We start from the raw sequence: 19,120 nt of genomic DNA, 5'->3' as shown, positions 1-19,120 counted from the left end.
AATTTTGGAATGGTTCCTTAATTTTTTCCTTGGTTATACAGTTTTTAATTAATGCTATCATTTTTTAACAGGCATCCTGATAAAAATGAACACCCAGATGCTAATAAGATTTTCGTTAAAATAAAGCAAGCATATGAGTTGCTAAGTGACCCTGACCGACGGCGAATGTATGATCAGCATGGAATACGCAGTGAAGATTCGCATTTTTTTGCAGCTAAGAGTGATTTATACCGTAAAACTTCCTCGGAACAATTCGAGAATTTTTTTGGAAAACAGTTTAATGCCGACAATGATATCAGCTTCTATCACAGAATCTCGATAACTATCAAGAATTATGAGAAGAAAATTGTTCCAAACAGCAAGTTCACACCTTATATTGTCATGTTTTATAATGATTGGTGTTTTCGTTGCACGCGACTTATCAGTGTATTTAAAAGGCTAATCGACGCTTTGGAACCACTAGGTAAGATGTATTAATGAATTAAATGTAAAGAACAGATGTTTTCGGGTGAAACCGAGCATAAACAACTCTCGCAAACGTTAAGATTGCTGGCCTCTACTATAATCCGTGGCACATGTATTCTGAAGCAAAAACTTAAAATACGGCCTAGTGAAATCGAGGACTGAGCTTCAATCCTCAATTTCAATATAAAGTTTTGACATAAATAGGTTTGATAGAGTTTTCACAATATACTTAAATTTGTATACCGACATGTTTGCGTGTGAAACCAAATTTTACACCACTACTCGGTTGTTTTCCTACAATCAGAAGTATTAAAAGGACTGAAAACTATTTTATCTAATGATTAAATAATTTGTTTGCAAAGTGCAATGCTAAAATGTTGCTTTTAACTTATAATAGAAAGATATTTATAGTATTTAAGTTTTATATAGCAATCTTTTTTATTTAATCAAATGAATTAGTAATGATCAAGTTAAATTTAAGAATTTTAACTAAATTTTTTATATTTTCACACGTAGTGCTCCTATCTAACTAAAACTTTTCCTAAATATAGAATTTGACACAATAAAGCCGCCAAGGTTTTCATTTTTCATGTTCTACTTTACAAATGTTATAGTAAAGATTTTGAATATTCCAAAATTCCTCTGACAAATAAGCCTTGAGAATGCTATGCTATAAAATGCCTCTGAGCTATAGAAATTTAAAGATAAAAAGTCACGGCTGTCGTGTATTTTCAATGGAAAATTCTTACATGCCTTGGTCCAGTCCTTAATGTTAATATTAAGTTTTCAGGGAATTTTTTTGAGGAAATTTCATGACGGGTTTGAAAAACACGAATGGTTCAAAAAAAAAAAAGGAAAAGAAAAACACTAATTTATGTACATATTTCAGATAGTCCCCAGGAGTGCTCACTCAGGAAAGCTATGGCAATCTTTCTCACAAACCAAATTAAGGCACGGTTTGAGTTTCAAATTTTTGGAATAAAGGAAGTTTCAAAGAATTTGCAACTTTATCGCTTTCGCTGTAACTGTATGGAAGTGGAAAAACTTTGGGGTACTTAAATATTTAGAATTTTTTCGAAAAGTATTTCATGGCTATTTAGTAACAAGTCATTGAATTCAACTTAAAACAAAAGCCCATAACATTAATATATTATATTAAATTATATTGTATATATAGTATTTAGTGAAATTATAGGAATACAATAGAGTAGAATTTAACTGAGTTTTGCACCGCGACGTAAGGTCAATTGTGCCCTCTTCTCTATCACATATATTCACAAAGTACTCTGATAAATTCCAAGAACTTGATGGGCGCTATTGAGCTGATGTGATCCCTGTTTACGTATTTGCATCCAAGGGCCTTGAGCCTGCGTCTATATATTGATTATAACGCTGTTCCATCTAATGGTTGATCCATTTCGAGGTTCCCTACTTTTTAAGAAATACATTCCTTGGTATTTATTTTTTGAAGACGTATCTCTTTCAAATGAAGGCCGTGTCTACGTTTCAGATGATCCATCCGTTGAGTTCAATTTTCGATGATATTTTTTTCGAGTATTTCGACTGGTAACTAGCGAATGGCACGCGTGATGTTTTGCTCCAAGGTCTGAAACGAAGCGGGCTTGTCCGACTTTAGGCTTTACATATCCCCACAGGAAAAAGTTCAACGGTGTAATATCATACGATCTTAGTGGCTAATCGACAGACTCAAAACATAAAGTTATCTACTCACCGAAGTGTTCTCTCAATAATTTCATTCATTGATGCGGCATGAGAAAAGTAACGCCGTCTTGTTGAAATCAAATGTCGCCAAAATCACGAGCTACAATTTCAGACATCAAATAGTCGGTTATAGTGGCGTGATAACGATCGCCCTTGACGGTTACGTTCTCACCGGCATCATTTTTGAAGAAATATGGACCGATGAGTCCACCAGACAACAAACCACACCAAACCGTTGTTTTTTTCTGTATGAAATGACAGCTCTTCAATCTTTTCAGGTTGCTCTTCGTCTCAAATGTGCCAATTTTATTTGTTTACACTCCCCTTGAGCCAGAAATAGGCTTCACCGTTGAACAAAATTTGGATCGAAAATGTCGGATCTTGGAAGGTTGGGCGGCTTCAATTCTCGTACAAGCTGTACGCGTTTTTGTACGCTTTCAATTTAAGATCTCGACGTAAAATGCGACAAGTCGTTCCATACGTCATTCCCAGTTTCTGCAAACGGCACCGAATAGACTTTTCATGGTCTTCGTGTACACTCTCAGCTACGGCTGCTATATTTTCTTCACTGCGTTCTGGACGTGGTCTATTCGGTCGAATATTATCCAATAATAAATGCTGGGTCTCAAGATGGGTGATGGGGTTGCGAATAGTGAAATCGTGTAAAACATATTTTTTACAGAACGTGAATTTTCGTAATAAAATTAATGATGAAATGCCAAACTATACCGAACAAAAATACCATGACAGCTTGACACGAATCACGCGTGAATGACATTGCGATTAAGTCACGTCAAGGTGTCTGCCAAGAGAGGAGAGAAGTGAAATTGTTAATTTGACCTCCTCACTGTGCCTCTGTTTTTTAATGTTTCTAATGTCTAATTTTGTTATCAAACTAAAATGTGACTCGTTATGTCTTTCTAACTTAAATGAACGTTATTTTACCAGATAACTAGACGTTACTTTAGAACAACCTTGCATTAGAAACTCAATTTCGTCTTATTTCTTTGCATAATTTATGACATCTTACTATTAAGTGTAAAAATGAATGAGATACTTATGTATATATTTTTTTAATATTTTCATTATAACTCGCTATACATATTTTATAATAGTTATGCTTTTGAGTAAGCAGTTACAGTTGTAGGACTATACTTAATTCCTACTCTTGCGTCCTCACCACACGCCCTGTTCACCAGATGTGCGACTGTGAGTGAGCTCGCAACAAGCGACTCGCTATAGAAATGTGTATAAAGCTTTATACTACTTGCATAGCGAGGATTTGCGCTGGTTTTGGGACCAGTCACGTGGAAACAACTACCAATGAAAAGGAAACAACAGCCTTGGATGAAAGACCTTTCTTTTGAGGCCGACTATAGCAAACGTAATAATAACTATGATTTAAGGGCCATGCAGCTAGAATATCCGGTCTCTAAATTTGGAAGGTGCCGATGTCCAGCTGGTTAATGTGATGTAATTGTGCTTGGCGATTTTAACTCAAGAACGGGCAATAGTCGGAAAATTCAGTCTTCATGGCGAAACCTCTCAAAATGAGTTAAGGCTAATCGACTTCGCCGGGGCCCGCAGTATGGTTATCTGTTATTCATTTGGGGAGGTTTCATCAAGGATTTTTTTTAATAATAAATCCAACGATTACCCTCCTCCCGCCCAACCGACGCAAGCGAGTCAGAAAAGGCAAGAGAGTTTTAAGCGTTGCGATCTTAAGCCGCTCAGATAGAGAAACTAAAATTTCATCAGCCAAAATTAAGAATTAGGATAAAGTAAGTTTATTATTTTTAAATGTTACTTGCTAAGAGTAGATAAAATAATTTTTTAATGGTATAAAGTGAATCTGTTAGATCAAATGTGCTGGAAAGGGAGTTCAAATCATGACATATACGGGGGAATGGTTTGTTTAACTCAAAATTTGTTCTATAAAATAAACTCCTTGGTTGAGCGAACGGGAATGTTAAAATTAATATCAGACAACATAGATGGCATACAGACGGACCCATTCATAAGTTTTACAGTAATATTATACCAAGCATTTCCCTACACCTAGCGAGTGTAGGTAGATTTATTAGTTTTAAACGATTAGTATATGGGGGGAGATTTAACCTGGAATCTCAATGTAAATGATTTAAGGCAAAAAGTAAAAATTGTTTTTGAACGGATTCTAACTTCTCCGAATGCACTTATAACTAGGATTCCATATCACAGAAGCATACTCCAGTATATGCCTCACCAAAGATGTGAAAAGAATTTTTGTAGTATGCGGATTCATAAATTCGTTAGACCAACGTTTAAAAAAATTACAATAAGAGCGTTTTTAGCTTTAAAAACCCCGGAAGATGCATGAAGATTACAATTGAGTTTGGATCCATAGTTACTCCCAGATCAACAAACCTGCATACTTGCTCCAAGCTAAAGTTATGTATTACGTATGAAGTAGAGTCTACAGATCTACGGGAAAAGCACATCGTTTTACATTTTTTAAGATTCAATGGCATATCATTTCTAACATAACAACAAACTAAAGTTGTTTAAGTCTGTTTGCAACTGACATCTTTCACTAGTTAAAGTATATGGCATATATTATAATAAAACTCTTGAAAACTTAATAACAGATGATATAGTACATATATCATTATTAAATAACAAGAACAGAATTGGACCAAGATGAGAAACGCCTGAAGTGACATTAATTAACTCAGAAAAAGTATCGTTAAATATAACTTGTTAAGTTCTATTACTAAGATTAAAAGTAACCCATCTTTACTAAAATATGTGTATATAACATTAGTATGTTATTCCCCCTAAAGGCCGTTGATAAATGTGTATTCCAGGAAATTGGTTACTGTGGTTACTGATATAAGACTACTACTTCGGAAATGGTAGGTGCATTAATTACAGAAATCGGACATAACTTGTGCTGATACGGAACATTTTTAGGAGAGTTAAAGGAGTAATTTAATCTAAAGAATTCAGCAAACATATTAAAAATTGTGTGATTGTCACTGGACATAGTATTGCGAAATGCTTTATGATCAATTTTTTTGTGAACTAATACAAGTTGCTTTACAAAAATTCTATATTTTTTTTAATACCTAATAGAAATCATAGTAGTAGAGTGATAGTATTATCTATGTACTATATGTGTCAGCCTCAGTAAAGCGTGGACGGGTCCTCAACCGCACTTTTCTAGGAATTAAAAAAGAAAAACAAAATTTCTCGCAAATGTCGAGAATTCGGCTCAAAAAGTGGCATTTTCAGTTGAGAATAAGTTTGGGATGCAAACAGATCTCTACAAATATTTTGTTCGATCGATATGAAACGATTTAATCGATTTAATCGACCAGTGCTTGACCCTAAAGACATCTATTGGAAAACGGCGGAAGCAAAGTTGTATATTTTACAGCTATTGCAAATAATTTTCTGCACCTAGTGGAAAATTCGGCAATTCGTGCACCGTGCAAGGGTTTTGCAAGAGCAAGAGAATACCCTATTATATTCATCCGGTACTATTTGCAACCTCTTAATGCAAGTCTTCTTTAGAACATTCTCTGCAACTTTCGACTCCGTTATGAGTGACAAATCGCTGCCCGTATCAATAAAAGCTAAGTATTCCCGACAGCTTAATTCACACTTGACATTAATGGTGGATGTAGCAATTGTTGGCTTGTCGGAACAACAGGACTTTGCTTCGTGCCCCACCTTGTTGCATTTACTGCACCTAGCTTTACGTTGCGGCTATGAACATTTTATGATATGCCCATATTTATTACAATTGAAGCATTTGGCAAATTGTTACCCATAGTCATATTTTGCACAGAATAATCGTTGAAATTCTTATGGCTCTCTGTACGTTCTGATATCAATGGTAAACTCGCTAAGCTCTCAAATGACTGTAATAAATCATTGCATGGTAGTAATCTCATTGCCATATGACTTCGCGTTAAACGACAGTAATTAACCTCCCAATAATGATTTATTGATTCTTCGTCAACCTTACCTCGTCTTACGTTATGAAAGTTTTAAAATAATATTATTTTAATGTCTCATTCACACTTCGTTTGCACTTGAACATTTCCGTGTATACTTCTGCTGCACTTATTGTAAAAGGAAAATCATGTTGGAATGCTTTTGCGAAAACAGACCATGGTTGGAACACATTTTGTAAGTCGAATCATTCGTTGACCCCCCTTTTAACTTAGACTGAGCTGTTAACAAAACTTGTTGCTCACATCAATCATAATACTAGTGCCTGTTGTAGTCGCGTTATATTTTCAATAAATTGCTCTGAAGTTAATGTTCCTTTTAAATGGCCTCCTATTTTCCCCCCTCAAGGGCAAATGGCTTATTAATAATTTTATTAGTCTGAAAAAATATGAAGTAAATATAATCCAGGAATTTGCCATTTTATTTCAGAAACAAAATAAAAGACAGTCACCATTTCTGAATATAATAAATAATTCTAAGATACTACTGAAATCACAAATTGTATGCCGATTAAATTGTTAATAAATCCAATCAAACCGGTAACTGAAAAAAAAAATTTGAAACGACGAGGCTTGACAGAGAACTTGAAAAGTTGACGAAGAAAAACCAAGAATCTGCGACCGACAAACAAAACGCGAAATTTCTGCGTGAGAATTTGCGAAGAATACTACAGGGTCTCAGTGTACATTTCAACTGAGTTTGCTGCTTCTAGAAAAAGCATGTGTTTTGAAAACCAAAGAAATGGAAAATCTTATGGACTGCTTGATAGATAGATTCAAAGGCCTTTTGGATAATGACGACATCGTGCGACGTTTGAAGGTCAAAGGCAGTGCCATTGCGGGCAGAAGCAAAAATCAAAATACAGCAAGTTACCGACTACTGCATTGAAAACGTTGAAGAACTACGATGAAGACCTATACCCATAATTCATAGTTTTCTTCGCATATTCTGCACACTTCCTGTGACGAATGCGAGCTCCGAATGCTCTTTTTTCGACACTTCGCCGTATGAAAACGTGGCTGAGGACGAACATGCTTCAAAATAGATTGATCGGCCTGGCGTTGGAGCACACGCTTCATGACATTGAAGTCACTGCAAAAGAAGTCCTCGAAAGATACTAAAAACTTGGCCCACGTCATTTTGTTTTGTGAAATTTTTATACTCATTACACGAACTGACTACAATATTATACATTGCAATAAAGTATACCACCCGCACGTCTACGGTGCTCTTCAATCTTTTCAGGTTGCTCTTCGTCCCAAATGTGCCAATTTTATTTGTTTACACTCCCCTTGAGCCAGAAATAGGCTTCACCGTTGAACAAAATTTGGATCGAAAATGTCGGATCTTGGAAGGTTGGGCGGCTTCAATTCTCGTACAAGCTATACGCGTTTTTGTACGCTTTCAATTTAAGATCTCGACGTAAAATGCGACAAGTCGTTCCATACGTCATTCCCAGTTTCTGCAAACGGCACCGAATAGACTTTTCATGGTCTTCGTGTACACTCTCAGCTACGGCTGCTATATTTTCTTCACTGCGTTCTGGACGTGGTCTATTCGGTCGAATATTATCCAATAATAAATGCTGGGTCTCAAGATGGGTGATGGGGTTGCGAATAGTGAAATCGTGTAAAACATATTTTTTACAGAACGTGAATTTTCGTAATAAAATTAATGATGAAATGCCAAACTATACCGAACAAAAATACCATGACAGCTTGACACGAATCACGCGTGAATGACATTGCGATTAAGTCACGTCAAGGTGTCTGCCAAGAGAGGAGAGAAGTGAAATTGTTAATTTGACCTCCTCACTGTGCCTCTGTTTTTTAATGTTTCTAATGTCTAATTTTGTTATCAAACTAAAATGTGACTCGTTATGTCTTTCTAACTTAAATGAACGTTATTTTACCAGATAACTAGACGTTACTTTAGAACAACCTTGCATTAGAAACTCAATTTCGTCTTATTTCTTTGCATAATTTATGACATCTTACTATTAAGTGTAAAAATGAATGAGATACTTATGTATATATTTTTTTAATATTTTCATTATAACTCGCTATACATATTTTATAATAGTTATGCCTTTGAGTAAGCAGTTACAGTTGTAGGACTATACTTAATTCCTACTCTTGCGTCCTCACCACACGCCCTGTTCACCAGATGTGCGACTGTGAGTGAGCTCGCAACAAGCGACTCGCTATAGAAATGTGTATAAAGCTTTATACTACTTGCATAGCGAGGATTTGCGCTGGTTTTGGGACCAGTCACGTGGAAACAACTACCAATGAAAAGGAAACAACAGCCTTGGATGAAAGACCTTTCTTTTGAGGCCGACTATAGCAAACGTAATAATAACTATGATTTAAGGGCCATGCAGCTAGAATATCCGGTCTCTAAATTTGGAAGGTGCCGATGTCCAGCTGGTTAATGTGATGTAATTGTGATTGGCGATTTTAACTCAAGAACGGGCAATAGTCGGAAAATTCAGTCTTCATGGCGAAACCTCTCAAAATGAGTTAAGGCTAATCGACTTCGCCGGGGCCCGCAGTATGGTTATCTGTTATTCATTTGGGGAGGTTTCATCAAGGATTTTTTTTAATAATAAACCCAACGATTACCCTCCTCCCGCCCAACCGACGCAAGCGAGTCAGAAAAGGCAAGAGAGTTTTAAGCGTTGCGATCTTAAGCCGCTCAGATAGAGAAACTAAAATTTCATCAGCCAAAATTAAGAATTAGGATAAAGTAAGTTTATTATTTTTAAATGTTACTTGCTAAGAGTAGATAAAATAATTTTTTAATGGTATAAAGTGAATCTGTTAGATCAAATGTGCTGGAAAGGGAGTTCAAATCATGACATATACGGGGGAATGGTTTGTTTAACTCAAAATTTGTTCTATAAAATAAACTCCTTGGTTGAGCGAACGGGAATGTTAAAATTAATATCAGACAACATAGATGGCATACAGACGGACCCATTCATAAGTTTTACAGTAATATTATACCAAGCATTTCCCTACACCTAGCGAGTGTAGGTAGATTTATTAGTTTTAAACGATTAGTATATGGGGGGAGATTTAACCTGGAATCTCAATGTAAATGATTTAAGGCAAAAAGTAAAAATTGTTTTTGAACGGATTCTAACTTCTCCGAATGCACTTATAACTAGGATTCCATATCACAGAAGCATACTCCAGTATATGCCTCACCAAAGATGTGAAAAGAATTTTTGTAGTATGCGGATTCATAAATTCGTTAGACCAACGTTTAAAAAAATTACAATAAGAGCGTTTTTAGCTTTAAAAACCCCGGAAGATGCATGAAGATTACAATTGAGTTTGGATCCATAGTTACTCCCAGATCAACAAACCTGCATACTTGCTCCAAGCTAAAGTTATGTATTACGTATGAAGTAGAGTCTACAGATCTACGGGAAAAGCACATCGTTTTACATTTTTTAAGATTCAATGGCATATCATTTCTAACATAACAACAAACTAAAGTTGTTTAAGTCTGTTTGCAACTGACATCTTTCACTAGTTAAAGTATATGGCATATATTATAATAAAACTCTTGAAAACTTAATAACAGATGATATAGTACATATATCATTATTAAATAACAAGAACAGAATTGGACCAAGATGGCTACCTTGAGAAACGCCTGAAGTGACATTAATTAACTCAGAAAAAGTATCGTTAAATATAACTTGTTAAGTTCTATTACTAAGATTAAAAGTAACCCATCTTTACTAAAATATGTGTATATAACATTAGTATGTTATTCCCCCTAAAGGCCGTTGATAAATGTGTATTCCAGGAAATTGGTTACTGTGGTTACTGATATAAGACTACTACTTCGGAAATGGTAGGTGCATTAATTACAGAAATCGGACATAACTTGTGCTGATACGGAACATTTTTAGGAGAGTTAAAGGAGTAATTTAATCTAAAGAATTCAGCAAACATATTAAAAATTGTGTGATTGTCACTGGACATAGTATTGCGAAATGCTTTATGATCAATTTTTTTGTGAACTAATACAAGTTGCTTTACAAAAATTCTATATTTTTTTTAATACCTAATAGAAATCATAGTAGTAGAGTGATAGTATTATCTATGTACTATATGTGTCAGCCTCAGTAAAGCGTGGACGGGTCCTCAACCGCACTTTTCTAGGAATTAAAAAAGAAAAACAAAATTTCTCGCAAATGTCGAGAATTCGGCTCAAAAAGTGGCATTTTCAGTTGAGAATAAGTTTGGGATGCAAACAGATCTCTACAAATATTTTGTTCGATCGATATGAAACGATTTAATCGATTTAATCGACCAGTGCTTGACCCTAAAGACATCTATTGGAAAACGGCGGAAGCAAAGTTGTATATTTTACAGCTATTGCAAATAATTTTCTGCACCTAGTGGAAAATTCGGCAATTCGTGCACCGTGCAAGGGTTTTGCAAGAGCAAGAGAATACCCTATTATATTCATCCGGTACTATTTGCAACCTCTTAATGCAAGTCTTCTTTAGAACATTCTCTGCAACTTTCGACTCCGTTATGAGTGACAAATCGCTGCCCGTATCAATAAAAGCTAAGTATTCCCGACAGCTTAATTCACACTTGACATTAATGGTGGATGTAGCAATTGTTGGCTTGTCGGAACAACAGGACTTTGCTTCGTGCCCCACCTTGTTGCATTTACTGCACCTAGCTTTACGTTGCGGCTATGAACATTTTATGATATGCCCATATTTATTACAATTGAAGCATTTGGCAAATTGTTACCCATAGTCATATTTTGCACAGAATAATCGTTGAAATTCTTATGGCTCTCTGTACGTTCTGATATCAATGGTAAACTCGCTAAGCTCTCAAATGACTGTAATAAATCATTGCATGGTAGTAATCTCATTGCCATATGACTTCGCGTTAAACGACAGTAATTAACCTCCCAATAATGATTTATTGATTCTTCGTCAACCTTACCTCGTCTTACGTTATGAAAATTTTAAAATAATATTATTTTAATGTCTCATTCACACTTCGTTTGCACTTGAACATTTCCGTGTATACTTCTGCTGCACTTATTGTAAAAGGAAAATCATGTTGGAATGCTTTTGCGAAAACAGACCATGGTTGGAACACATTTTGTAAGTCGAATCATTCGTTGACCCCCCTTTTAACTTAGACTGAGCTGTTAACAAAACTTGTTGCTCACATCAATCATAATACTAGTGCCTGTTGTAGTCGCGTTATATTTTCAATAAATTGCTCTGAAGTTAATGTTCCTTTTAAATGGCCTCCTATTTTCCCCCCTCAAGGGCAAATGGCTTATTAATAATTTTATTAGTCTGAAAAAATATGAAGTAAATATAATCCAGGAATTTGCCATTTTATTTCAGAAACAAAATAAAAGACAGTCACCATTTCTGAATATAATAAATAATTCTAAGATACTACTGAAATCACAAATTGTATGCCGATTAAATTGTTAATAAATCCAATCAAACCGGTAACTGAAAAAAAAAATTTGAAACGACGAGGCTTGACAGAGAACTTGAAAAGTTGACGAAGAAAAACCAAGAATCTGCGACCGACAAACAAAACGCGAAATTTCTGCGTGAGAATTTGCGAAGAATACTACAGGGTCTCAGTGTACATTTCAACTGAGTTTGCTGCTTCTAGAAAAAGCATGTGTTTTGAAAACCAAAGAAATGGAAAATCTTATGGACTGCTTGATAGATAGATTCAAAGGCCTTTTGGATAATGACGACATCGTGCGACGTTTGAAGGTCAAAGGCAGTGCCATTGCGGGCAGAAGCAAAAATCAAAATACAGCAAGTTACCGACTACTGCATTGAAAACGTTGAAGAACTACGATGAAGACCTATACCCATAATTCATAGTTTTCTTCGCATATTCTGCACACTTCCTGTGACGAATGCGAGCTCCGAATGCTCTTTTTTCGACACTTCGCCGTATGAAAACGTGGCTGAGGACGAACATGCTTCAAAATAGATTGATCGGCCTGGCGTTGGAGCACACGCTTCATGACATTGAAGTCACTGCAAAAGAAGTCCTCGAAAGATACTAAAAACTTGGCCCACGTCATTTTGTTTTGTGAAATTTTTATACTCATTACACGAACTGACTACAATATTATACATTGCAATAAAGTATACCACCCGCACGTCTACGGTTCATAATTTTTTTAAATTTAGTAGGATTTGATATTAGAAGGTCGATTTGAAATTTTTCCACCATGATATTAAAATGTATAATTATATACATATGTATATATGTATGTAATTTAATATCATAATCTTCACATTTCAGGTAAATGTTTATTTCTCCTACAAAAAACTATTTATAGATCCGCCCCTGCTTTAAATAGGTCGAAATCAAGTAATAATGATTTCGTGTATTGTACTTTGTTTCTATTCACGTTGTATCATAGTTACCAATGGCGATAGCCCTATTGTCGTCAGTGTGTTATTACTTTCATGTTGTGAAATCGAATGCATTGCCGCCTGACCAGCGATCGTGTAATTAGACTACTTATGTACATAAATATGAAATAATATCGCGATTCTCGTCCATTTGCTCTTGCATAGCAGACATTTCATTGCTTTCTTCAACTTTTTCAGAACCGAATAAGAATTCAATCATTTCCAAAACTTTCGCCGCTTTATTACCCATAACCGTCGCACTTAGTTTTGTAACAATTTGTTGAGTTGATAAAACCTAAGCCAATTGAATTTTGTAATTTTTCCCATATTTTTTTAGTAGTTTAACTTTTTGCCACAACCGTTGAAATTATAAAATTCGATTGCATTCGTTACAAAATCTCAAGTTTTTCTTAAAAATTCTTAAACGTTGTTTTCCGCATTGCTACAATTGAATACAAAAATCCTGTCACGATTCCGATTACTTTGGCGGTCGCGGACTGAAAAGGAATTTCGTTATAAATAGGGTATGTGCTGATAGGGGAGCCTTTCCAGAGGAGGAATATGTATAACACTTATATTGGTGCTAACACTTATATTTTTTAAAATATTACAATTTAATATAATAAAATCATGTTACAACATTATAATAATAATATATACATATTCTACATTATAATTTAGAATTGCGTTCAGAGTACTGCGTGACTAAAGTACTTTCGGGGAGTACTCTCGTTTGCGTTGGCGGACATCGGCCGCGCTCTAAAAAAATAACGAGCCGGGTGACTGAAGTACTTTCGCGTAGTTTTTCTTTTTACTTTATATTTTATTACGTAATATTAATGTATATAAAAATTAATTGCTGTTCGTTAGTCTCGTTAAAATTAAAAGGTTTAAACGGTGAGGAAATTTGGGAAAATTGCGAGGAAAATACCAAGACCGGATCGGCTTTTTTAGAATAACCTGTAATAACGGGTGATTTTTTTGAGGTTAGGATTTTCATGCATTAGTATTTGACAGATCACGTGGGATTTCAGACATGGTGTCAAAGAGAAAGATGCTCAGTATGCTTTGACATTTCATCATGAATAGACTTACTAACGAGCAACGCTTGCAAATCATTGAATTTTATTACCAAAATCAGTGTTCGGTTCGAAATGTGTTTCGCGCTTTTTTATCGACAAATTTTGTTCAGCGATGAGGCTCATTTCTGGTTGAATGGCTACGTAAATAAGCAAAATTGCCGCATTTGGGGTGAAGAGCAACCAGAAGCCGTTCAAGAACTGCCCATGCATCCCGAAAAATGCACTGTTTGGTGTGGTTTGTACGCTGGTGGAATCATTGGACCGTATTTTTTCAAAGATGCTGTTGGACGCAACGTTACGGTGAATGGCGATCGCTATCGTTCGATGCTAACAAACTTTTTGTTGCCAAAAATGGAAGAACTGAACTTGGTTGACATGTGGTTTCAACAAGATGGCGCTACATGCCACACAGCTCGCGATTCTATGGCCATTTTGAGGGAAAACTTCGGACAACAATTCATCTCAAGAAATGGACCCGTAAGTTGGCCACCAAGATCATGCGATTTAACGCCTTTAGACTATTTTTTGTGGGGCTACGTCAAGTCTAAAGTCTACAGAAATAAGCCAGCAACTATTCCAGCTTTGGAAGACAACATTTCCGAAGAAATTCGGGCTATTCCGGCCGAAATGCTCGAAAAAGTTGCCCAAAATTGGACTTTCCGAATGGACCACCTAAGACGCAGCCGCGGTCAACATTTAAATGAAATTATCTTCAAAAAGTAAATGTCATGAACCAATCTAACGTTTCAAATAAAGAACCGATGAGATTTTGCAAATTTTATGCGTTTTTTTAAAAAAAAAAGTTATCAAGCTCTTAAAAAATCACCCTTTATATAAATAATTTGCTGTTCGTTTTTCTTGATAAACCCCGAAAAAGTCATGATCGTTATAATTGATTTTAGGTTTGAAATGTTTAAAAAGTAAAAAAATATGCAAAAATTCCAAATCTATATACTATTATACAGGACTATTTCCATAAATCAATCGTAAAGCCAGTCGTTGGAATTTTACGGAATTGTATTGAAGTGTCCCTGTTTCGCGCATGGACAATTAAACGTCGCGTGTACGCATCACAAAAACAAAAAATATAGTTGATCAGAAAGCTTTAGATTGATTAAGAGTGTGCGTCTGTCAATATAAAATTGATACCTTAAAACAGTTTTTTCTATAAGAGCGTTACAAAAGTTTGAAAGTACATTCGATGCTATTATGGATTGACCTCCATTTCTGTTGCATGGCCACCACGAACACGCTTGCAGAAGTTCAGACGCTGAACCCAATTTTCGACGCATAAATCGGTCGATACTGCTGCAATCTCACGTTCGACATTCGTACGAAGTTCATTAATCAGCGCTGGCTTGTTCGCATAGACCAGGGATGGCAAATTCTTAGCCCGTTAGGTTATCAAAGTGCGAACGAGAGCTAGATAAGAGGAATATCATTATACGGAAGGAAGAGTATAAAAAGTAGCGAAAAAAAAAATCAAATACATTCCTACAAAACTTGATGTTAATCACAGGGTACAGAGCAGAGCAGAGTGGCTGCGGTAATACTGACTTTGTGCACAAAGTAAAGAGCTGAAATTTATTTAATATCGGAATTGTACAGTTGTGTGAACAAAAATAAGTAGTAATATATTTCAGGTTTTCAAATTTCGCATTAATATTTGTTTTTATTTACCTTTGTATGGATGAAAATTCTGATCACTGTCAGGAAAAAATTATATAAATTATACCTGTCACTGAAAACAATTTTAATTTACACTACATTTTAAAACTTCACAATACCCTATGGTTGTTCCAATTTTGTGCTCACCACCACATACAGTGGCGGACAAAAGTCTACATACACCCCCTGTTTTCTTCGATGTGAGAGTACTAAAACTTTTAAGAAAAATGTGTTGATGCAGTTTTATTCTAATCTTCTTTCTAGTAACAACAAACTTAAAAAATCCATTAATTAATATAAAACTACAAATTTATGGAATAAAAACTCAAATATTGTGTTGACAAAAGTCTACATACAGTACAAAAATATCTTAGTTCAGTGCGAAAACTTTACAAAATGCTAGTTATTAAGACGTTTTAGTATTTAGTTAGGTCCCCATTGGCATCTATAACTGCTTGAAGATGCCGTGGCATTGACTCTGCTAAATTTGTCAACGCTGCAGATGTAATGCTGTTCCAAGGTCCCAATATGCGCTCTTAGAGTATAGCAGAGCTAGAAATTTGGTGCTTTCTAATTCTACGCTCCAAAATCTCTCAGACATGTTCGATAATATTCATATTTGGACTTTGAGGTGGTGTATTTAATTGACTTGGAGTATAATAAAGCAGCCAGTTCTTAACAATTTGCGCCGCATGCATGGGATCGTTATCTTGTTGAAATATCCAACTGGAACCGAGCCCTAAATTATCCACCAAAGGCTTCAAATTATGTTCCAATAGAGACTTATACTTATAACCGTCCATTTCATCTTCAATAAAGTCCAACTTTCTTACTCCAGAGGCCGCAACAGCTCCCCAAACCATTACGCTGCCGCCACCGAGCTTCTCAATTGATACTATGTTCTTCGGTGAATTTAGAATCATCTGTAAATGAAACTTTTTTCCAAAAATCCATTTCCTTTGTGTTTTTTGGCGAACTTTAAACGAAGTTTCCGGTTTTTTCAGAAATAAAAGGTTTCTTTCGTGGTGTTCTACTGTGGAATCCGTTGTCGTTTAGAGTTTTTTTTTATTGTTCTTGGTTGGATACTCATTTGTGACGTACTTACTATGCGTTCGGCTATATTTGGAGCATTTACTTTTGGATTTTAGTCTACTTCGTTGAGAATCATGCTGACGTCTCTACGAGATTGTTTTTTTGGGCGTTCACTGCGCGGTTTATTTTCGTTGGAAACATTATTTTTAAAGTTTTTTAGAATTGTCTGTACTGTTGCTCGACTCAAGTTTAAAATTTTAGAAATTTCACCATATGATTTTTTTTCTTTTCTTTCTTTTATCACCAAATTTCTTACATCAATTGATATTTCATTTCGCGGAGCCATTATAGCTATTGAAGGGCTTAAACCACAACTAAATTCAATAAATATCAAACAATAAACATATTGAAATAAAAGAAAAAGGCTAACGTTACCTTACTGTTAATATTACAATGAACAAAGTATGAGATTTGAACTGTATGTAGACTTTTGTCAAAGCAATTTTTGAGTTTTTCTTTCATAAATTTGTTGTTTTATGGTAAATAATGAATTTTTTTAGTTAATTGTTATTATAATAAATATTAGAATAAAACTGTATAAATACATTTTTCTAAAAACTTTTTGTACTCTCATATCAATGGAAATAGGGGGTGTATGTAGACTTTTGTCCGCCACTGTATGTGATAGAACAGTTAATGGTGGTGAAGCCAGTTGTAAAAATACATTTTAGTTATAATTGGGAAGTTTTTCTCAAGTTGTGAGATTTTATACGCACATATGCGTTGTGAGAATTAAAGCCAGGAAATTGACCTTAAGATGTAAAACGTCAACCAGAGGATCAGAATCTAAGAAGTTTTATATATACATATACTTTATATAACTCATACACTGGCCGAAATATTCGGCATAAGATTTGTTAGAAAATCGAAAGTCATTAAATGTAGTACATGGGAGTTGGGTATTATCCATTGACTATTATCATTAAGGTACCTTAAATACAATCACCAATCATATGGAGCAAAGTCAACAGAATGTTCGAAAATCCTGGTAATGGTTATGGCTAGGTCAAGTTTTCGCTCCATTTTTTATCAATTTTTGGCACAAAGATACACTGTCATAATTAAAACACGCTCTCCCAATTTCATTGAGATAACTCAAATATTGGCTGATATATCCAGCATAGAGTTACCTAGAAGTTTGAAAATCTTTATATTTCGTATATGGGGACTCATGGCAGTTTTGTGCCGATTCGACCAATTTTGGCACACAGACATATTGGTCAAAAGTCAACTATAGACACTGGGGTCCACATATTCGGTACTTAGGGTCTTGAACAGTTTTGGTTGAACTTTAAGGTTATTATTACTGTAAAATTTTATTCCGTTACATTACTTACTTCGTCATACTTCTTAATATGTATACTGGAAAGTGAAAGAATCAAATGGAATTTTAAAATATGTTCACCCCTATCATGCATTTCGATTACGTTCCCGCTCTACGCTCCGCCGGAGTCGAAATTAGGTATCATGCGTTGCGATTGGATTGAAAGAAGAAGAGGAAGAGCTATAACTCTTTCGAAATCAGCTGTTTGCTTTGAAATATGTGAAACTGGAACATAACAAAGCAAAAATACACAAATTACTGCTGTTCAAAGAAAATAAATAAAAGTAAAATTTTTATATTGTTATTATTTTTATTAAACGTAACTATATCCGCGGCGATATTACTGGTTGAGGAGGAGAGCAGCGCATCTCAGAATGCTGGGGTGAGAATTGAAAGAAGAAGGTTACGAGATATGTGCGATCCCTTTCAGATGAATGACGGGCTGTAAGTAATTGCACGTGAAAGTAGACATTTTTCTTACAATTTGTTTACTTATTTAGATTCAAAAAAACTTTCGTCTGAATAAGGACGCATTCAAGTATGTCCTAGATACGTTTGCGGAAGAAACGACGGCAAGTAAATTTGATGCTATCTCTTTCCAAAAAGCCTGCACATCTTCCTTAGGACGCTGGTGGAAACCGTTGGCTATATCTAGCTTACTCTCCATCATATCTGCCAATTTTACATATTGCTCTGGTGTTGTTGTTTTTGACCTGAAAGCATATCAAAAAACATCACTAAAACTGGAAATATCGTGTATTTTAAACCTTTTAGAAAATTAAAAAAAAAATCACGCAAATAATAAAATTTTCGCAGCAAAATAAAAACACAAAAAGTGCTCCGCCAACAAAATTGCAACTTAGCAAAACGGAGCTACGATCGAAATGCATGATAGGCAGAATTGTAAATTTCGAAGTTGAACTGAACGGGAACGGAATGCATGATACCAAAGTCGTCAAACGGAGAAAATTTCAATCCAAGTCGAAATGCGTGATAGGGGTGGTTATTTGAGAAGTAGGCGTGCCTATGTTAGAGAAATGATACGTACTAAATTTAATCGAAATCGGTTGCTCGGGTCCCAAGATATGGGATTTCACCAAAAAGTAAGCGGTACAACGCCCATTGTCTAATTTTCACATCAGCTCTCATAAAGCCTTCTCATATCTGTGGTAAAATTTAATGTCTCTGGCATAATTAGTTAAGGATTTATTGCGCTTTTAGTAGTTTTGAACAGTTCCGTTATATAGGAGTGAGCGAGCTTATCTTCCAATTTCATCCATTTTGACACTATCGGTAGGAGTTTTTATAATATTCGAG

The 19,120-nt window shown here is 35.2% G+C and overlaps 2 protein-coding genes across 8 annotated transcripts in view; one reads left to right on the top strand and one right to left on the bottom strand.

Annotated features, from left to right (window-relative positions):
- LOC105226404 (dnaJ homolog subfamily C member 16) overlaps positions 1 to 19,120 on the top strand; it is a 623,397-nt gene that overhangs the window by 40,721 nt on the left and 563,556 nt on the right. For 6 of the 7 annotated variants that reach the window (XM_049449953.1, XM_049449948.1, XM_049449946.1 and 3 more), the window contains 2 exons: positions 72 to 463; positions 1,355 to 1,516. In XM_049449953.1, coding sequence (XP_049305910.1) covers positions 72 to 463; positions 1,355 to 1,516 — 554 coding nt within the window. The remainder of the gene's footprint in view (positions 1 to 71; positions 464 to 1,354; positions 1,517 to 19,120) is intronic. The other variant, XM_049449951.1, reaches the window with a different exon arrangement.
- LOC125776613 (uncharacterized) overlaps positions 1 to 19,120 on the bottom strand; it is a 217,393-nt gene that overhangs the window by 60,546 nt on the left and 137,727 nt on the right. The window lies entirely within an intron of this gene.

Source organism: Bactrocera dorsalis, chromosome 2, assembly GCF_023373825.1.
Source record: "Bactrocera dorsalis isolate Fly_Bdor chromosome 2, ASM2337382v1, whole genome shotgun sequence".
NCBI classification, from domain to species: Eukaryota; Metazoa; Arthropoda; class Insecta; order Diptera; family Tephritidae; genus Bactrocera; species Bactrocera dorsalis.
The sequence above is the reverse complement of the archived record's forward strand: the minus strand, read 5'-3'. Positions and strand labels throughout refer to the sequence as shown.